This window comes from Callionymus lyra, chromosome 2 (genome assembly GCF_982586985.1).
Source record: "Callionymus lyra chromosome 2, fCalLyr1.hap1.1, whole genome shotgun sequence".
In the NCBI taxonomy this organism is placed as follows: Eukaryota; Metazoa; Chordata; class Actinopteri; order Syngnathiformes; family Callionymidae; genus Callionymus; species Callionymus lyra.
In genome coordinates this window covers 40719455-40737927 of record NC_141819.1, presented here as the reverse complement: position 1 = coordinate 40737927, position 18473 = coordinate 40719455, and the positions used below count along the sequence as shown (strand labels likewise).

The following is an 18473-nucleotide window of genomic DNA, read 5'->3' as shown; positions in this document are numbered from 1 at the left end:
GGGAAGGTTGTGAGGGGCCATCACACAAAAGTAAAGGAGTCAAAAGTATAAAATCAAAGTAATAAAATCTAGCTAAATATGATTTTTTTTAAAGCACTTGTTTGTTTGTTTTTCAAATTGAGGGTCAATAAATACTCATAATTAACCTAAAACATATATTCTTACAAAGAGACTTTTAAAGAGTAATAATAAATAATGTATACAATTACTTGTTTCCATGTGATCTTTAAACTAATGAGGGCCACACGTAAATATATTCAAAGGGCCGCACTTTGCCCAAGTCTGGTCTAAGAGGGTCTCCACTCTTCACAATGAAGTCTCACAATTATAGATGAACATTAAGAATCGATGATTTATTTACTTCGTTTTAGTAGAACATTAGAGGAGTGCACAACAAATATCACAGGCAATGAAGTTGTCTTTAGCAATATCATTTAAATCAGGGGTGTAAACCCCAGTAACACAAGGGGTCCATAACCCTTTAGCTGTTTAGATCATGGGCTTTCAAAGAGTATATTTACCAAACTGTCCAAAGTGTAATTCAGATTTTGATATTGCCTTTTTAGCTAGACCAGGGGTGGTTTCCTCAGGGGCTCTATTATATACTCTGACTGTTGTGAGGGACCAAAATATGATGAGGGAAAAAAATAGATTTTTAATAAACTTTTGCTACAAATAACAATTTAAAACACTTTTGAAAATAACTATATTTTATCTAAATATGATCTCAATATTCACCTAAATTATTTTGAGGGGCAAGAAATATCCATCCAAAGGAAAACGAAAGAAAAAAGGGATCTTCCACTTTGAACCTGAAGAAGCGTTTTCCGCACTAGTGTCGATGAAATAAGACAAGAAGCTGTGACTCCAGTAACCTCTTTTATTTAGCTGTTCAAAACTATGTAGGTGAAAATCACGACCGTGTTTTATTTACATGATCTCCAACAGATTGATCTCCTAATATCTGAGTACAAAATGTTAATGGATATATTTCATAACTATCACCAGAATGGTCTAAACATCTACACCCTCTCCGTCACGGGGTGGTGGTGGCGCACCATCACAGAGCTCCGAGGTCATGGCAGGATCTGGACTTCTGTCTGAGGAACCTCCCGGCCTCGCGCTCCCGAGGGTAACGGGGGACCAGGTTGGACAGGAAGCGTTTGGCACGTGAGGTGATGCTTTCGCGTTGTCCTCCTGCGCTCATGTCCTCGGCGTTGGTCCCGGGCGGCCAGGGGGGTTGACCCCTGGCCAGCCGCACGGCGCACTCCAGCAGCTCCGGGGTCCGGTGGTCCAGGGAGGCAGAGATCTCCAGGTACAGAGAGTTAAAGAGGGCGGCACTGGACATGGCCTCTGAGGGGAGACAAGAAAAGTTGTTTTTTTAAAACTGATATTTATTACTTCAGTTAAACATAAATGATTTAGAATCCTTGGTTAATGCTAACACTTTCCTAGCATGTCCTTCAACACCAAATCATATCACCACCGTCAGTCCAGTTTGGCTGTAGCGATACAGTAATCTCACGATACCATACATTTCAATACACTTGTAGAATTTTCGATAAATGATTTTATGGAGGAATTTTAGAGACTGAATTCATAGAACTGAAAACCAAAATATTTCTTATCATTAACTTTAAAAGCAGCTGACTGTTGACTGTATCCTCTCGTCCTCAGTCATTGTCAACATTTCATAGTGGCGGAGACTGCAGTCGGAAGTTTTATTTTAAACTTTTTTGAACTATAAACCATAAAAAACATTGTGATCACACAAAATTGGCCATATCTATATTTTCTATTTTAAACAATGCAATGCTGTTAAATATTGATACAGTTACATACAAAAAATATTGATTTATATAAGCATCGGTTTTTCTCACAACCCTCCCAAATCCGGGGACTTGTTTGGGCCGCAATAAAAGAAAAAATCATTTATAGACTTTTTTTTCTATTGATTATTATTGTCTGAAAGGCGTTTTTTTTATTTTTTAAATGAAGACCAGATTTACTCTGATGTAATATTAGTATGTGACTCTTAACATGTATGGGTGCTTGTTATAAGTATATAAGTAAGTATATCTACAAAAATAAACCCGTAAACTAAGGAAAATTATTAAATAACAAACTCTTTATGGAACATAAGAAAAAAACGATAATAGTTATTGCTGATTCAACATTACAGCTAGACGATTTTTCATGTACTTAATATTTTATTTCTTTTGACCTTCATGCTGTTTTATTTTCACTGTTGTTATTGAGAGTAGGTCATGAAACAAAACACAAAAAATATCTTACAGGAGATTACGCAGTTTTTTAGTCACTATTAAACTTTATTTAGAAGCTAGCTATATGTTTCTAAATCTTAGATTGTTAATTTATACCTGTGCCTTTAGTTTGACCCATGTTAAGTCACGTAACGATTGTTCTAGTAAATACAGACATCTTATAAATACAACTCTCTTTTTAAATAAATCTTGTCCTGGCCAAATAAATATTTTTTTTATATACACAATATAACCACAAAATTACGGTATAACCATCTTACATTAGTTCACAAGCTAACACAACGCATCTAGTAAAATCACATAGTGCCACAGTAACACATGCACAGACACACACATACACCCACAATCACAAAAACACAGACATGCTTAAAAAACACACAGACACACACACAACACCCCACACACATATACACAAACATAAACACAACACAAAACACCCACAATCACAGAAACAGACATGCTTACAAAAACACATACACACTCAAGAACACACAGACATGCATACACACAAACTCACACACGCACACAAAACACCGAAAATCACAAAAACACAGACAGGCTTACAAAAAACACAACACTAAAAAACACCCAGACACATAAAAACACACACACAGTCACACACACATACACACAAACTCACACACTCACTCAAACACAAAACATGCACAATCACAAAAACACAGACATGCTTTCAGAAACACACACACTCAAAAACCCACAATAACACACGCACAAACCCAAACACATACACACAAACTCACACAAGCAGAAAACACCCACAATCACAAAAACACAGCAAGCTTACAAAAACACACACACTCAGAGACACATACACATTGACACCCTGTGTGTGCGTGTTGTCACCAGCAGCAGCGACAATATGTCACAGAAGGAATCAAATAAAAGCATCGGTTGAATATGGATGGTGTAATATTGCAGTGTATTGTTCTCATGCCCACTGGCTGCACTATGTAAATGTTGCTCTGGTCGCAATTTACCACCAGTCTGCACGCAATATTCTTCTGGTGTCATCAAAGCAGCAAATATAATGCTGGGTTTATGTCTAAATATAAGTGTTATTGTTTTATGCAATTCGTACATGACACCATTGGAACTGGAAGGTTCATTTGTTCAATCTTATCTTTTGTGAATCATGTGTTCTAGATGGCAAGTTTAGAGAAACAAAAGCATTGATGAAGCCTCGCTCTTGTTTTCAGAGACCACTACGTAACGCTCTCTAAAATCAGTACATATCCATTGCTGGTCCATTTGTGATATCAGTTCTATTAAGGCTAATATACTAACTGAGGAACACATGCTATCTTGTCATTTTAACATCATATCTATAAGAGTTAAATCAATTTGCAGGCTATATTATCTTATTTTAATTATCAATTTATAACGATAAACTTTTCAATTTATAAATTCATTATTTTCTATTTTCTTATTTATCTATTTTTACTTCAATCTAAAATATTTATTTAAAATACACAAAGCACAACCACATCTTCCTAGTATATTCTATTTAATAGTATTTATCTAATGATCTATTTATTACATTACATTTAATTTATAAATGTAATAATAAATTATATTGTACTTCATCATATTATTATATTATCTTAACTTTATTTATTTATATTTTTATGGATTTATTGTAATTGTATCATTTTAATTTGATGTATTTATTTTTATTTGTTTAGTTGTTTTTATGTTTTTATGTTTTATGTTTATTTTTCTCGTTAAATTTATTAAATGTTTGTTTTATTTATATTTTGGCACATGTTTTAGTACCTGGCTTTATGACCCACCTTAACCCCCAAATCACGACTTTTATTTAACTATGTTAACCTAAATATATATTATATCAAGGTGATCTGAAGGCCCGAAAACCAATGGGTTTGAGGTACCTTGACCCTGAAATAACACAAGGGTTAAATGTATATTTAGGTTAAAATAGTTAACAGTGTGTAATAAAATAATGACCCACATTTAGGTCAGTTGTGCCAATAAAGGAGCTGAACTTTATCAATACTTTCATATCAGATCATGCAAATGGAATACAGGAAAAAAAGGTAGAAGAATGAAAAGTGTCAAATGAAAGTCATGGTCCTACCTTGAGCCGTGACCTCCCGGGATCGCACGAGGTCGCTCTTGTTGCCCACGAGGATGATGGGAGTCTGAGGCTGGGTCTCCCTGAGGAGGAGTCGCAGCTGAGCGGTACGGTGGAAGCTGCGTCGGTCCGTCACCGAGAACACCAACACACACACCTCACACTGCAGACAGGACAGATCCTGGAGGAGAGACACACACCTGTCAATCAATCACTCAATTAAATGTGATTTATTGATTCAGATGTTTGATTTTAATCATGGTGTAGGGATGTTTGAGTCAGAGGCACATACAAACAAACACACACACATGCTCTTTCACACATACACACACACACAAACATGTACACATGTTCACTCACACACAGAAGGACACACGCACATTAACACACACACAATTAACACAAACACACAGACACACACATGGAAAGAAACATACACACTAAATCACACAGAAACAAACTTACACTCACAGATGTACAAATACACACGCACATGCACACACAAGCATGCACACACATACTCACTTGCACACAACATTAATACTAACACATCTACACACATGGAAAGACAAAAATTAACTCACACAGACACACATACACATGCGAGCACAGACACACACATGCAAAAAAACATACACAATTACTCACAAAGAAAAACAATCTCGCAAAGACACACTCAGATACATACAAAAACAGACCCACACGGACATATGGACAAACACAAACACGCACTGACCCACACACACACATGCACAAACACACACTCACAAACATGCAGACGGACTCTCACAGAAACACACACAAAGACAAACATGGGCACACATACACACACACACACAGACAAATGAACACACACCCACACACACACACCAACAGACACTGTCTTTGTTGGACTTCTGGTATCAGATGTAAGCTCTTAAGCAGCATACAAAAGCGAGAGATTGTAACACTATAATTACATCATCACATTTCCTCCGAGGACACGGCTGTGATTGTCTCACAACAAACACGCAAAAGAGTAACACGCACATTTCTCCCACGTCAAAAGTGACAGATTGTTGAATGAGGTGGTTGGTTTCCTCTCGCTCAGAAAACAGTTCACACATTTAACACCCTGATGAAAAATAACGCTCACACACACACACACACAGATGCGCATCACTGCACTCCAGGGGAAAAGGGTGAAAAGTGAGCAAAACAAGCTGATAATGAGCTTCTCTCAGTCGTCCAGACACCGGGACACTGACTCATCCATTACAGCATTGATTACTTAGTCGGCCCAAACAAGCTGAGTGTGACAATGTGCTTTAACACCTCGAACCCAAACTGACAAGTGTTACCTCTGCCAAGGAGGTATCTGTCTGTTAGCACAACCACTCAGAAAACAACATATTTTAACGACATGTTCAGGAAAGTTTTGCTACTGACACAAGTGACAGTTTAACACACTTTGGTTGTGTTCAGGATCACCATCAGGATCCACAAATCCTTTGAAGGATTTCTGAGCGTATAAAATGTGTGTTCAACAAGAAATCAAAATCGCTATTAATATTGTTGTTAATGCTACGATCACAATTTGATGTAAAACATCAACCAAATGTAAAATATTTTTCCTTACATTTTACATACTTTTTCTTTGTTTTGAAAATAAAACAAAAACAAAAATGTGTTTTTTTTTGCAAAAACAATTATTATAGTGCATGAAATAAGATTCTTCATTTATATAAAAGTACAATTAATTGATATGATCAGATTGTTTACAATTAGTAAACAAAAGTTTACTAATTAAGGAATTTATTATCAATAAAAATGACTTTTTGTATTTATAACATTGAATTATTTTCATTGAATGTAAAGAACAATTAAACTCTTTGAAACGTTTTCTTCTTTATCTTCTATTTTTTTTTTTTTTTTAATACTTACATACTTTTTGTTGATATTCACACACACGCACTCAGACAAACACACAAACGCACCCCCCCTTATAGACACACACATAGGCCCATACACAAACGTTCACAAATATAAACACTCACACACAAACACACAAGAACAAACACAGACTAACAGACACATACACACAAAGACAAACAATCAAATACGCACGCTCACAGACAAAACACACGCTCAGAAGCACACACAAAGACACCAAATGACATACACACACTGACACACACATTATCACACAAACGTCCACACTGGCACACACACCCACACACAGAGACACAAACACACACAGACAAAGACGCACACTCAAAGACACACACTCAAAGACAAAACACACACACACTCACAAACACACACAAGACATACACACACTGACACACACATAATCACACAAACGTCCACACCGACACACACACTAACACACAGAGACACACACAGACAAAGACGCACACTCAAAGACAAAACACACACACACTCACAAACACACACAAGACATACACACACTGACACACACATAATCACACAAACGTCCACACCGACACACACACTAGCACACAGAGACACACAGAGACACACACAGACAAAGACGCACACTCAAAGACACACACTCACAGACAAAACACACACACTCATAAACACACACAAGACAAACACACACTGACAAGGACGCACACTGACACACAATGACACATTGGCACACACACAGAAACACAAACACACACAGACAAAGACGCAGGCTCACACACAATGACACACTGGCACACACACAGAAACACAAACACACACAGACAAAGACACACACTCACACACAATGACACACTGGCACACACACAGAAACACAAACACACACAGACAAAGACACACACTCACACACAATGACACACTGGCACACACACAGAAACACAAACACAAACACACACAGACAAAGACACACACTCACACACAATGACACATTGGCACACACACAGAAACACAAACACACACAGACAAAGACACACACTCACACACAATGACACACTGGCACACACACAGAAACACACACAGACAAAGACGCACACTCACACACAATGACACACTGGCACACACACACAGAAACACAAACACACACAGACAAAGACGCACGCTCACACACAATGACACACTGGCACACACACAGAAAAACAAACACACACAGACAAAGACGCACACTCACACACAATGACACATTGGCACACACACAGAAAAACGAACACACACAGACAAAGACGCACACTCACACACAATGACACACTGGCACACACACAGAAACACAAACACACACAGACAAAGACGCACACTCACACACAATGACACACTGGCACACACACAGAAACACAAACACACACAGACAAAGACGCACGCTCACACACAATGACACACTGGCACACACACTGAAACACAAACACACACAGACAAAGACGCACGCTCACACACAATGACACACTGGCACACACACACAGAAACACAAACACACACAGACAAAGACGCACACTCACACACAATGACACACTGGCACACACACACAGAAACACAAACACACACAGACAAAGACGCACACTCACACACAATGACACACTGGCACACACACACAGAAACACAAACACACACAGACAAAGACGCACACTCACACACAATGACACACTGGCACACACACAGAAAAACAAACACACACAGACAAAGACGCACACTCACACACAATGACACATTGGCACACACACAGAAACACAAACACACAAAGACGCACACTCACACACAATGACACACTGGCACACACACGAAAACACAAACACACACAGACAAACACGCACGCTCACACACAATGACACACTGGCACACACACGAAAACACAAACACACACAGACAAACACGCACACTCACACACAATGACACACTGGCACACAAACAGAAACACAAACACACACAGACAAAGACGCACACTCACACACAATGACACACTGGCACACACACACAGAAACACAAACACACACAGACAAAGACGCACGCTCACACACAATGACACACTGGCACGCACACAGAAAAACAAACACACACAGACAAAGACACACACTCACACACAATGACACATTGGCACACACACACAGAAACACAAACACACACAGACAAAGACGCGCACTCACACACAATGACACATTGGCACACACACAGAAAAACAAACACACACAGACAAAGACACACACTCACACACAATGACACATTGGCACACACACACAGAAACAGAAACACACACAGACAAAGACGCACACTCACACACAATGACACACTGGCACACACACAGAAACACAAACACACACAGACAAAGACGCACAGTCACACACAATGACATACTGGCACACACACAGAAACACAAACACACACAGACAAAGACGCACACTCACACACAATGACACACTGGCACACACACACAGAAACACAAACACACACAGACAAAGACGCACGCTCACACACAATGACACACTGGCACACACACAGAAAAACAAACACACACAGACAAAGACACACACTCACACACAATGACACATTGGCACACACACAGAAACACAAACACACACAGACAAAGACGCACACTCACACACACTGGCACACACACAGAAACACAAACACACACAGACAAAGACGAACACTCACACATATCTATTGACTTCATATTTTTTCCACATCTCATTATGAATAAAAACGTCAACATCATTGCAGGTAGTGTTTATTTAAGCATGTAATGCAAATGTTTAATTATAATTTCAAGCGACAACTTGAGGTAAACAGAAAGGAAAAGAAATAACGCAGAAAAGACTCTGCAGGAGATGTTTGTCTCACCTGCCTCCAGTTGTCATAGATGATGATGGTGCTCTCCTCGTCGTCCACCGAGACCACTCGTACGTAACCTTCCCCTGAGGAGGAGCAGCAGTTACCTTTCATCTGCCTGCACGCTTGACTTCTGCTCAACATGCACTCATCCTGCAGCCGCTTTAATACCTTCTGAATCCACCGACGCCGACCTGTCCACGTCCCCGGCCAGAGCCATGGCCAGAGAAGACTTGCCCACGCCGTTCTGGCCCAGCAGGGCGATCTTTAATGGCCCCTCGTGCCTGCCTTCCAGCGCCACGGCGGGGCAGTCGTCCAGGGCCGGACTGAAGCTGATAGGTGGAGCGGAGGGCCCCGCCGGAGACCACTCGCAGTCATCGTGGACGGCTTCCTCTCGTCTCAGCTGGTGCTTGATGGGCAGGGGCGTGCTTCCTCTGCGAACAGTGGGGGTGCTGGGGAGAGTCATGCTCTCACACTGGGAAGGGACGAGAGCACAGTTGGACGGGACTTTGGTCTCGTGATGCCAATAGATTTTTCATTTGATGGCGAAGGCAGAAGAGAGTTTCTGTCAGTAGACGATCTGAGGAAAGCACAATGTCTTGTCTCGTTGGAACATGACTCACATTATTGTCCCTTTGGTAATCTGGGAGCTTCCTGGAGGAACCAATGTTCTTGCAGGGACAACCAATATATTACCATGTTCAACGGCTCATGTTTTTTCCGATAAACAGACATGCTGGCCAACAAAAAAACATTTACTAGAACGTCTTAATAGTTCTCTTGATTTTAACCACTTCATGGTATAAACATGATTGTTTTCTTCTTCGTCGTTCATAGAATCAATGCTTTGAGACTGGAAGAGACATTAAATGAAAGACAAGTAAACAAATTTTTGATTTTGAATGCAACGAACATTGGCAAAAGGCTCATGGATTTTACTGATCTTGTATTTTTTTTGTCCTGGTTCATATATTAACATCCTCTTTGGTCTCTTAAATCAATGTACCACCTGTGAACCTTCAATGGAACTGCTCCTTTGAGACTACTGGCTTTTAGCTTTGCCGCCCAGCCATCTCTGCAAGGTTACGATAATGTACAGACACTGTCCATAAAGATCTCTCCAATGATGCACCACACATACCATACATTTATTACATTTCTAGTACCTGGAAAACATACAGTAAGTAATCGTGTTACTTTAAACCTTACTATTGTTGGTGAAGCAGAAGCTCTGGATTAGAATCGATGGAATCATTTTGTGTTTTCAGCTAAACTGACATCCTGCCAATAAAAACTTATCCTAGAACGTCTTAATAGTGATCTTGATTTTAACCACTAGATGGTATAGACACGGTGAATCATTTTCCTATTCGTGATCTTGTATGCAATGCACATGTGCAAGTGGATCGCTCATTTCCCAAATTGTGTACTGACACTACTCATGTATTGCATTTTGTGTCCTTAAAAACATGGCGAATCGAGAAAGTATACAGATCATGCAGACGTTTCCTGGATCGTGAACTGACAAGCTTTTTTGATGACTCTTTTCAAATACGCTTGAATGTTTGCTGTACCAACTGGGAACCTCCCATAGTAGTGAGCCTTCCTGCTTTGCCGCCCAGCAACCTCTCATACAATAATGCACAGAAACTCTCCATATAATTCTCAACTCCCTCCCATTCTCTCAGAGATGCATCACATTTATTGAATATTGTTTTGATTATTTAAGCGCTTTGTAACCCTGGTCTGGAAAAGCGCTATACAAATAAAAATTACTTACTTACTTACTTACATTAATCCAATTTCTAGTCCTGGGAAATATAAAAAGGCCAAACCAGAAACTTGTTTAGAGCAGAAAGTCCTGTTTCGTGGCGATGGCTGAACATTATAAGGGAGATATTTAAACTCAGACCAAAAGAAAAAGAAAAGTAAAGAAAAATTGGACTTCTGGCAATTGCAAAATCTTCCTAGATCTGCCACCCCCCTATGCAAGGTCAGGACCCCAGGACACCTTCTTAAGTCAATCTTAAATCCAATGGTCCAGTCAGCAGTAAGGTTACTGAACTCCTGTTGGTTCACATTTGAGCACCATGGCCTCAAACATGGTTATAGCGAGAAGTGAACAGCATCACCTGCAGAAGCAGTGGAGAGATCCCTGCTGCAGATCTTCCATGGAGAATATAGGAGCAGAATCATGGCCACAGAATTAAATGATAGTAGAAAAATCCTTTAAAAAGTTTCAATTTAAGGGTCTATGTACCACAAAAGAGGGTCTGAGGTAAGACACAAATATATACCCAAAAATCCACCTACCTTCGTCTCATTCTCCTCATGGCCGAGTCTGTTTTCGGGCACATCTGTCGGCATCTGCAAACTGACATCAAGTGATCTGGAATGATGAGTCCACAAAACACACAGCAGCCCACTCACTTCACAAAAGCTCTCACGCAGCAGCCCACGCTGGTCGCTCACCTGTCAGGAGGCTCCTGCAACTAAAGTATCCTCCGTCCCCCTCTCTCTCTCTCTCTCTCTCTCCCTCTCTCTCTTTCTCTCTCCTCCTCCTTTCTCTCCTCACTTCCACTCACTGCCCCCCCCTCTCGTTATCTTTTTCTCTCCGCTGGTGCGTGTCACGATGCCACAGCGAGGGGAAGCAATCCCACCACTCGCCACTAGAGTGCAGCACAGTACACTCGTTTCTTAACGCGTCAGGTTTATTTGGACGTTCGTTTTTTGTGCGATTTAATTTCAAATATTTTAAATGATTAAACAACATGCTATAAAAAAAACAAAAAATCCAAGATTTTAAGGACATATTGGGCTGAATTATTTTTTTAATGTCACATCAACGCGTACATTTTTCGAGTTGAAGTGTGGACACGAGCTGTGCGGCGCAAACCCACCCACACAAAGCCACAATAGAGTCCGGCAGTGAGCAGCCAGGCCGCTATTATAGCCTTAATCCCGCTCCTATTATCCCGGCCAGGGAGAGAGAGAGCCAGAGACACAGAGAGGGGAGGTAGAGCCGCGGATGAGGTCATCCTAACACTGGACAGCCAGGGTCACTGCCTCTCTATAGAGAGCCGCGAGATAAAGGGTGATGCAGGAGGGAGTGAGCGTGGAAGACCGAGAGATGCCTAAAGAGGCTGGGAATATGGTGACCATATTATCAATCTCCAAAAAGATTGTTTGTTTCTTTGGCGTGTTTTTTATCTCAAATAAAAGTATAATCTGAATGACTAAAAAACACTTAACCGGATCAAACAAAGTTTGGTTCATAAATAGTACATTCATTTATCCAGAGCATTTCACAAAAATGATCAGAGAAAATGTCCTCAACAACTTTATAACAAAATATTCTGATAAAAAAAACAAAAAACAATGTCATATCCCTCTTCTTGTCGAACAAATGTTAGGAAAACTGAAGTAGTACATTGTTCAGATGTAACTCATAACCCTCTGTGGTGTCAGTTATGTAAGAATATAAATAATGTATAAACCACCCCCCAAAAAAATAAAATTGATGTAACCTTTTACTATTTTTAGTTTAGCTTCTTTTATTCATCAAATTACGCATACCATTATGACTAATGGAAAAAATATAAATAATGCCTCAACACTGAACAAAAAGAAAAAGATTATTGTTAAATGTTTTATTTTTCTTCAGTCTTCTTTTCGTAATAGAGTTATTGCACAGCGTTTTTTGTTCTTCAACGTGCTTATAATTTATCGATGCATATTGCAGAATAAAAAGCAATTTCAAAATATGAACATACGAAGTTTAATCAGAATAAACACTTATATTGCAGCCACAACACGACTAGGTCTCTATAATAAACACATAGAATTATAATGTTGAGGATTTCTTACCGTAAATTTAAAATTAAAAGTGGTATTATCTATTGATTGCGCAACCCAGGCTAGGAGCAATTAAAGATGGATAGATAGGATGTTGAATTGAATTTTCTAAATTAGAATAGTCTGTGATGCAAAGATAAAGTACACATGCACCAACTAGAAACAGGCACATTTGAAGGATTTTATAAAAACCAGTCCCCCAAAATAGGACATGAAGACATATGGTGACCCTACTGAAAACAATGACTTGCCCACAAAAACACACCACAGCATGTCCAGGTGAAGAACGCTTCATCGTTTATTTCATAGGAAACCACACTACAGCAGGACTTGGCCATCATTTCTGCTTCTAACCACAACTGGATCAATGATATGCTGTAGAAAGGTAAAAATACACACTAATGAAATAAAACCAAAAAATTGGAACCTGTACATGAAATAAACAATGAATAAATAGTGGAATAAATAAAAGAATAAATAAAAGGACTTGAACCTACAGCCAAACACCTATTAATGCCTGGCGTCATTCAAAGAGGTGTCCGTTTGCGTTTTCTTGGTTCCCTGCAGTTTTTATATTTTCTTGCATTGATGCTCACAGCAAGTGATTTTTCCTTCCATGTGTCGCTTGATTGTTCCTCAAAATACCTTCCTTAGCATTAACCAGACACAAGCACACAAACCATGCCACACTTTTGTTCCTGCTGTAATGGCTTCAAACCATCACTAACAACTTTGTAAAAGAAAGCCAACATTTGATCAGCAAACAGCAAGTCTTTTGCCTTGTTCTCTTGGCTAAATCACAGCAGTAGTTCGACTATTTATTCACCACTGGGAGAGCCGGCGTACATTCATTATTCTATCTTCGTACAAAGACTAGAAACATGGTGAGCTTTGGTAGGCAAATGTGAAGAAAAAAAAAATCAGCCGGCAAGTACAACTTTCGCCCCAAAGCACGTCTCACCACCGCACGTCTAGCGCTACTCAACCTCTTCTATAGCAGCTTGTCATGGAAACAATTTCTCGATAGCGTCACGGAGAGAGAACATCTTGAGTGGCCAGCACAAGAATTGAGAGAGCAGCGAGCGGAAACTGTCTCGTGGGGAGAATATTAACAAAGGAAACCATCCAAAACGACTATTTCCTGAAGATGAAAACCCAATATATTGTGATATTAGCACAAAAAAACCATCAATGCTAACCACCAGTTTTCAAGCTTTACCTTTTCAAAGAGCATTTGAGTTGAGCACTTTACCTTTCCCACCTTTAAAAACTGCTCAAATTATATATGTCTAAAGTTTTCTTGTTTGAAATTGAAGCCCGATATATCATAGAATTGTTTCCACCTAAAATACACATTATAGTTGACTTAAGGTAGGGTGACCATATATGGACTTTACTAGGTGTGGTGGTACAAAAGGGGAGTGAATGGCTTTTCATAGAGTTTTTTACATGCTTCTTACTCACTATATTTATAATTCCCAAAGAGAAACTGGAGATCATGAAAAAGACAAGCCCCAAAATAGGACATGTTGGATAAAAGAGGACTTATGGTCACCCTACTTAAAGGGGACATGCCTCAAAAGATTTGCCTCATGTTGTTGGGAAGAAAATTAGTAAAATATAATTCTTGACACATTGGTCTCCAGATTTTTGTGCTCATAAGATCATGGGAAAATAAAGAGGCCGATTGTACTGTGGGTTAAATTTGTTTGCTAGCCCTGAGAAAACCTTTCAATGAAACTTTTCAAGGTGTAAGTTTTACAAGTGCATTTGAGCATGAGCAACACCTTACCAGGGATGTATGTTCACGCTACGTTAGTGGGACATGCCTCAAAAGATTTGTCTCATGGTCTTGGGAGTGCAGGGACACAGAGTCCTATTGTAGCTTTTCTTTAAATGAGTTCTAGCTCAAAATGGGATCATAAATAGTTAAATAATTTTTTTAACTTAATTTTCACACAGCGTACCTTGACCCCCCAAAAAGAAAGAATCTCTTGTTGCGACTGCTTCACGGATGGTTCACCACTGAACACCAGGAGTACCGATTCGGAAGTGCTGTTACCTTGCACTCAAATAAACCAAAACTGCCTTTTAAAATACTTTCTCTCGAGTACACACGTAAACGCACAAACACGTTTAGGCCTACACTTCCATCTGCGTCTTCGTAGAGTCTCAGCATCCGTGTTTGCTCCTCGTTGACGGGTCTTTTTTATTTTCAAAGGATGTACAAACTGGAGGGTGAGGCTCAGAGGAAGTAGTCTGGGGGAGGTGATGTTGGGTTACTGCTCCGTGTTGCCGGAGCTTCTCCCGTGCTGTGATTGGTGCTGAGGAGCTTCTCGTAGCGAGTCTTGTAGGCGTCCCTCTCCCTCAGCACCCGAGTCAGCTCGCACTGGAGCTGCTCCAGCTGCAGGGAAAGTAGAAACGAGATGTTCAGGGTCCAGGAGAAGCTAGGTTACGGATCATCTCGTACCTGTTGTGTGAGCACGTGTTTCTCCGACTCCAGCGCGTGGCGATGCTGGAGACGCTTGTAGCGGCACGACTGGGCGTAGCCGCGGTTCTTCAGCGTGCGGCGCTTCTGTTTCAAGCGCACCACCTCGTCCTTGCTCACGCCTCGCAGGTGCCGGTTCAACTCCCGCACCGACAGGCTCACCAGCTGCTCGTCAGAGAAGCGGTCGTTACCCCCACACTGACCAAAGAAGGAAACATGAAGGACATGTTTGTTTAAAACATTTTCCAGATGATTCTAGTAGAAAAACTCTGTATACTTTCTTTTCTGTTAACTACTTAGACTCTCGTGAACTGCCCTGATCTATCGGTCAGGACAGAAATACCATGGCCATGGTAGATGTTATCATGCAGATATGAGTAGACACATGTCTGTCATGGAGCACCTTGTGTCCATAATCTGACGTGTAATCTGACTAAGTGTTGGTGACAGTTATCAGGATTACACACAGCAATAATAGAAGATACAATCAGAAGCTTCATGTACTTCTCCCACAGATTAAACAGAGGTGCTGCATTCAAACTGTCAAGTCGAACCGACTCGCTACTCGCTGTCTTTTTACGTACGAATCTAATCTTATAAACTCAATTTGTGTCACCTTCATTTCTTTCTCTGACTACAAACTGACACCAACAGTTTTAACTACCGCTGTCAAGGAAGTTATGCCAATGATGTTGATTGTCTGTTAAATAAATAGATTAAAAAATGGCCGACAATTGTAAAAGAAAATATGATTGAATATAGATGGTTTTCCAAACTACCATCTGGATCTTCAAATCTTTTGAAACTTCAAATCACTTTCCTCATCACTTGTCAAGTCATTTTATGTGGAGATTAATATTCATTTTTATATTGTGACCTATAAAGATACTATTGTTTAAGATAATATAAGAGCCTTCCAGAGTAAAACTGATTGGCGGATGTGAGGAAAATTTGATGGTAATTTGTTACGGCAAGTAACATTTTGGTAAATCTAGTTCAATCAATAATGCGATAAAATTTAAGACACACCTGCTTTTACTTGTATTGGCAGGAATACTTAATTCCCCTACTGCCGTAGGAGCTCTTTGTTATTGATGATTTTCTTTCAAAAGCTAAAAAAGTAACCAAGGTGCTGTTAAAGTAATGTGGTATCATGATACAGCGTATCCATTTTGAAAGACCACTAGATGTCACTCTCAGTTTGAAAGTGATGTCAGGTTACATTGAATTAGTAGATCAGAGTTAAAGATTTAAAAGCGGAGAGTGACATCTTGTGGTCAAAACGCAAACACTGTATCATGATACCTCGTTAATCCATAACTATCTATTACCAACTTAACCATAGCTGGTTATTTCTATGATCAGATTTTGGACTCTCCTATTTGTAAATATCTTTTTTACCGTTTTTACCGTACGTGAGGTGGAGTTGTTGAGAATCTTGGGGTTGTTTTTTCTGCTTTTAATTTGGTAAAACCACTATTCAGAATTCCCAAAGGAAATCCCAGTCCTTTTTAAGCACCTGAGCAACTTGTGGGTGATGATGATGATGATGGTGGTGGTTGCCATGCATGGGGTGATACAGGTTCTGATGATGATGATGCTGGTGAGGATGAAGACAGCCCTGGGGGCTGAGGGGTTGTGGATATGAAGCCGAGGTCGGGGTTGTGTTGGGGAGCGAGTTGGGAGCAGATGAGAGGAAGACGAGTGGGCGGTGGCACATGTCGGTTCCCTTAGATATGTCACCTCCGCTGTCGCTGCTGGAGTCTCCCAGGTTGCTGGTAGAGCTCTGGGAAAGTCCGGGGAACTGTAAAGAGAGGTCAGGGGTTGATGATACACAAGTGATCGGGTGGAGAACGAGGGAGGGGTTATACCTGAGAGGTGACAGCGGCGGCAGCTGAGTTCAACAGAGCTTCCACAGCGTCCTCACAACCAAGAAAGCTGTTCCCTTGCCCCCTTTCTCTCTCCCCTTTCTCCACTCCCCCGCCCAGCGCTCCCAGCAGAGTGGCAGGACCCGTGACCTCACCCCCAAACTGCTGCTGCAGCGCCGCCAGCCAGATGAGGTCTTCCAGCGAGGCCGGGGTGGGACCCTGAGGACCGCTGTGGATGGGACTGCTCTCCACGTTCCCCTGAGAGCCGGAGCTCAGAGCGGAGGTGAAGCTGTTGGTGATGGACAGCGGGAAGGAGATGGAGGAGGACGACGAAGACATGGAAGACGAACCAGAGGGAGGCGGGTGGGCGTCGCTGAGCGTGGGCGAGGGCGGCAGTGAGTTGTAAGGGCTGGAGCTCAAACTGGAGTCGGCAGGAGGGTGGCCGGTGTACGGCGAGGCGGCCGGGTCGTGAGGGAGGCCGGTCTTCGGGTACGGACACGGGTTCGTCAGCAGGGGAGTGTCGGGCTTCACCTCAAACTTAAGGAGGTCAAAATCGTTGAGGTACTCCATGGCCAGGGGGCTCGGAGGGAGAGACGGCATTGGGAGGGAGGGGGAGGACATGCTGCCGGCAGGAGCGTCTTCTTGTCAGGACTGATGTGAAATCCAGTCTGATGACTCCAAACGGCTCATAGACCCCAGCAGTAGTGACGTCAGGAAGAAGACCTGCTGGCGTCTATCTTCTGGAACAAACTGTCTCTACGTCCTGGTGTGTGTCCTCTTGACCTGCAGGGACAATCATGCTTGAATGAGTTACAGGTTCATGATGGTGCCCAGAGCAGGTGTGAAAATGTTTGACGCTGAAAAAACAATGTTCTGTGTTAAAAGTATGAAAAACCTTTAATTAAATAATCTTGAATGTGTAGTTTCCAGGGAGATCCTGGTTGTGTTTCGGTGAATCAAAGATACATGTCAACATGCAGAATTCACTTCTTATTTTTGCTCTTTTTTGAACATATTAATACAGATTAATGTTTGCTTCCATCCATCCATCCATCCATCCATCCATCCATCCATCCATC

The 18473-nt window shown here is 41.0% G+C and overlaps 2 protein-coding genes across 3 annotated transcripts; both read right to left on the bottom strand.

The window, feature by feature from the left end:
• Nucleotides 1-866: 866 nt before the first annotated feature.
• LOC148087030 (GTP-binding protein REM 2-like) lies at nt 867-11729 on the bottom strand. 2 transcript variants are annotated; one of them, XM_087783087.1, is made up of 6 exons: nt 11656-11729; nt 11497-11557; nt 9355-9658; nt 9196-9269; nt 4402-4579; nt 867-1353 (listed from the first exon to the last, which is right to left on the bottom strand). In XM_087783087.1, exons 2-6 carry the CDS (start codon nt 11548-11550, stop codon nt 1061-1063), a joined length of 903 nt encoding a protein of 300 aa, XP_087639213.1. In that variant the 5' UTR covers nt 11551-11557; nt 11656-11729; the 3' UTR covers nt 867-1060. The 2 variants fall into 2 exon arrangements, with proteins under 2 accessions (XP_087639213.1, XP_087639212.1); XM_087783086.1 differs by lacking the exon at nt 11656-11729 and having other exon boundaries at nt 11497-11628.
• A 3529-nt stretch (nt 11730-15258) lies between these two features.
• nrl (neural retina leucine zipper) lies at nt 15259-18078 on the bottom strand. Its single transcript, XM_087783084.1, has 4 exons — nt 17398-18078; nt 17046-17330; nt 15509-15724; nt 15259-15442 (listed from the first exon to the last, which is right to left on the bottom strand). Exons 1-4 carry the CDS (start codon nt 18013-18015, stop codon nt 15284-15286), a joined length of 1278 nt encoding a protein of 425 aa, XP_087639210.1. The 5' UTR covers nt 18016-18078; the 3' UTR covers nt 15259-15283.
• Nucleotides 18079-18473: the final 395 nt, after the last annotated feature.

Bases quoted from the DNA above. Each gene is read 5' to 3' on its own strand.
- LOC148087030 (XM_087783087.1), bottom strand. From the start codon at position 11,550: ATGCCGACAGATGTGCCCGAAAACAGACTCGGCCATGAGGAGAATGAG. The intron at 9,270-9,354 runs GTATTAAAGCGG...GCTCCTCCTCAG, and splicing joins GGCGTCGGTGGATTCAGAAG to GGGAAGGTTACGTACGAGTG. The intron at 4,580-9,195 runs GTGAGACAAACA...TCTCTCCTCCAG, and splicing joins TCTATGACAACTGGAGGCAG to GATCTGTCCTGTCTGCAGTG.
- nrl (XM_087783084.1), bottom strand. From the start codon at position 18,015: ATGTCCTCCCCCTCCCTCCCAATGCCGTCTCTCCCTCCGAGCCCCCTG. The intron at 15,725-17,045 runs GTGCTTAAAAAG...TTCTTTGGTCAG, and splicing joins ATCACCCACAAGTTGCTCAG to TGTGGGGGTAACGACCGCTT. The intron at 15,443-15,508 runs GTACGAGATGAT...CTTTCCCTGCAG, and splicing joins AACACGTGCTCACACAACAG to CTGGAGCAGCTCCAGTGCGA.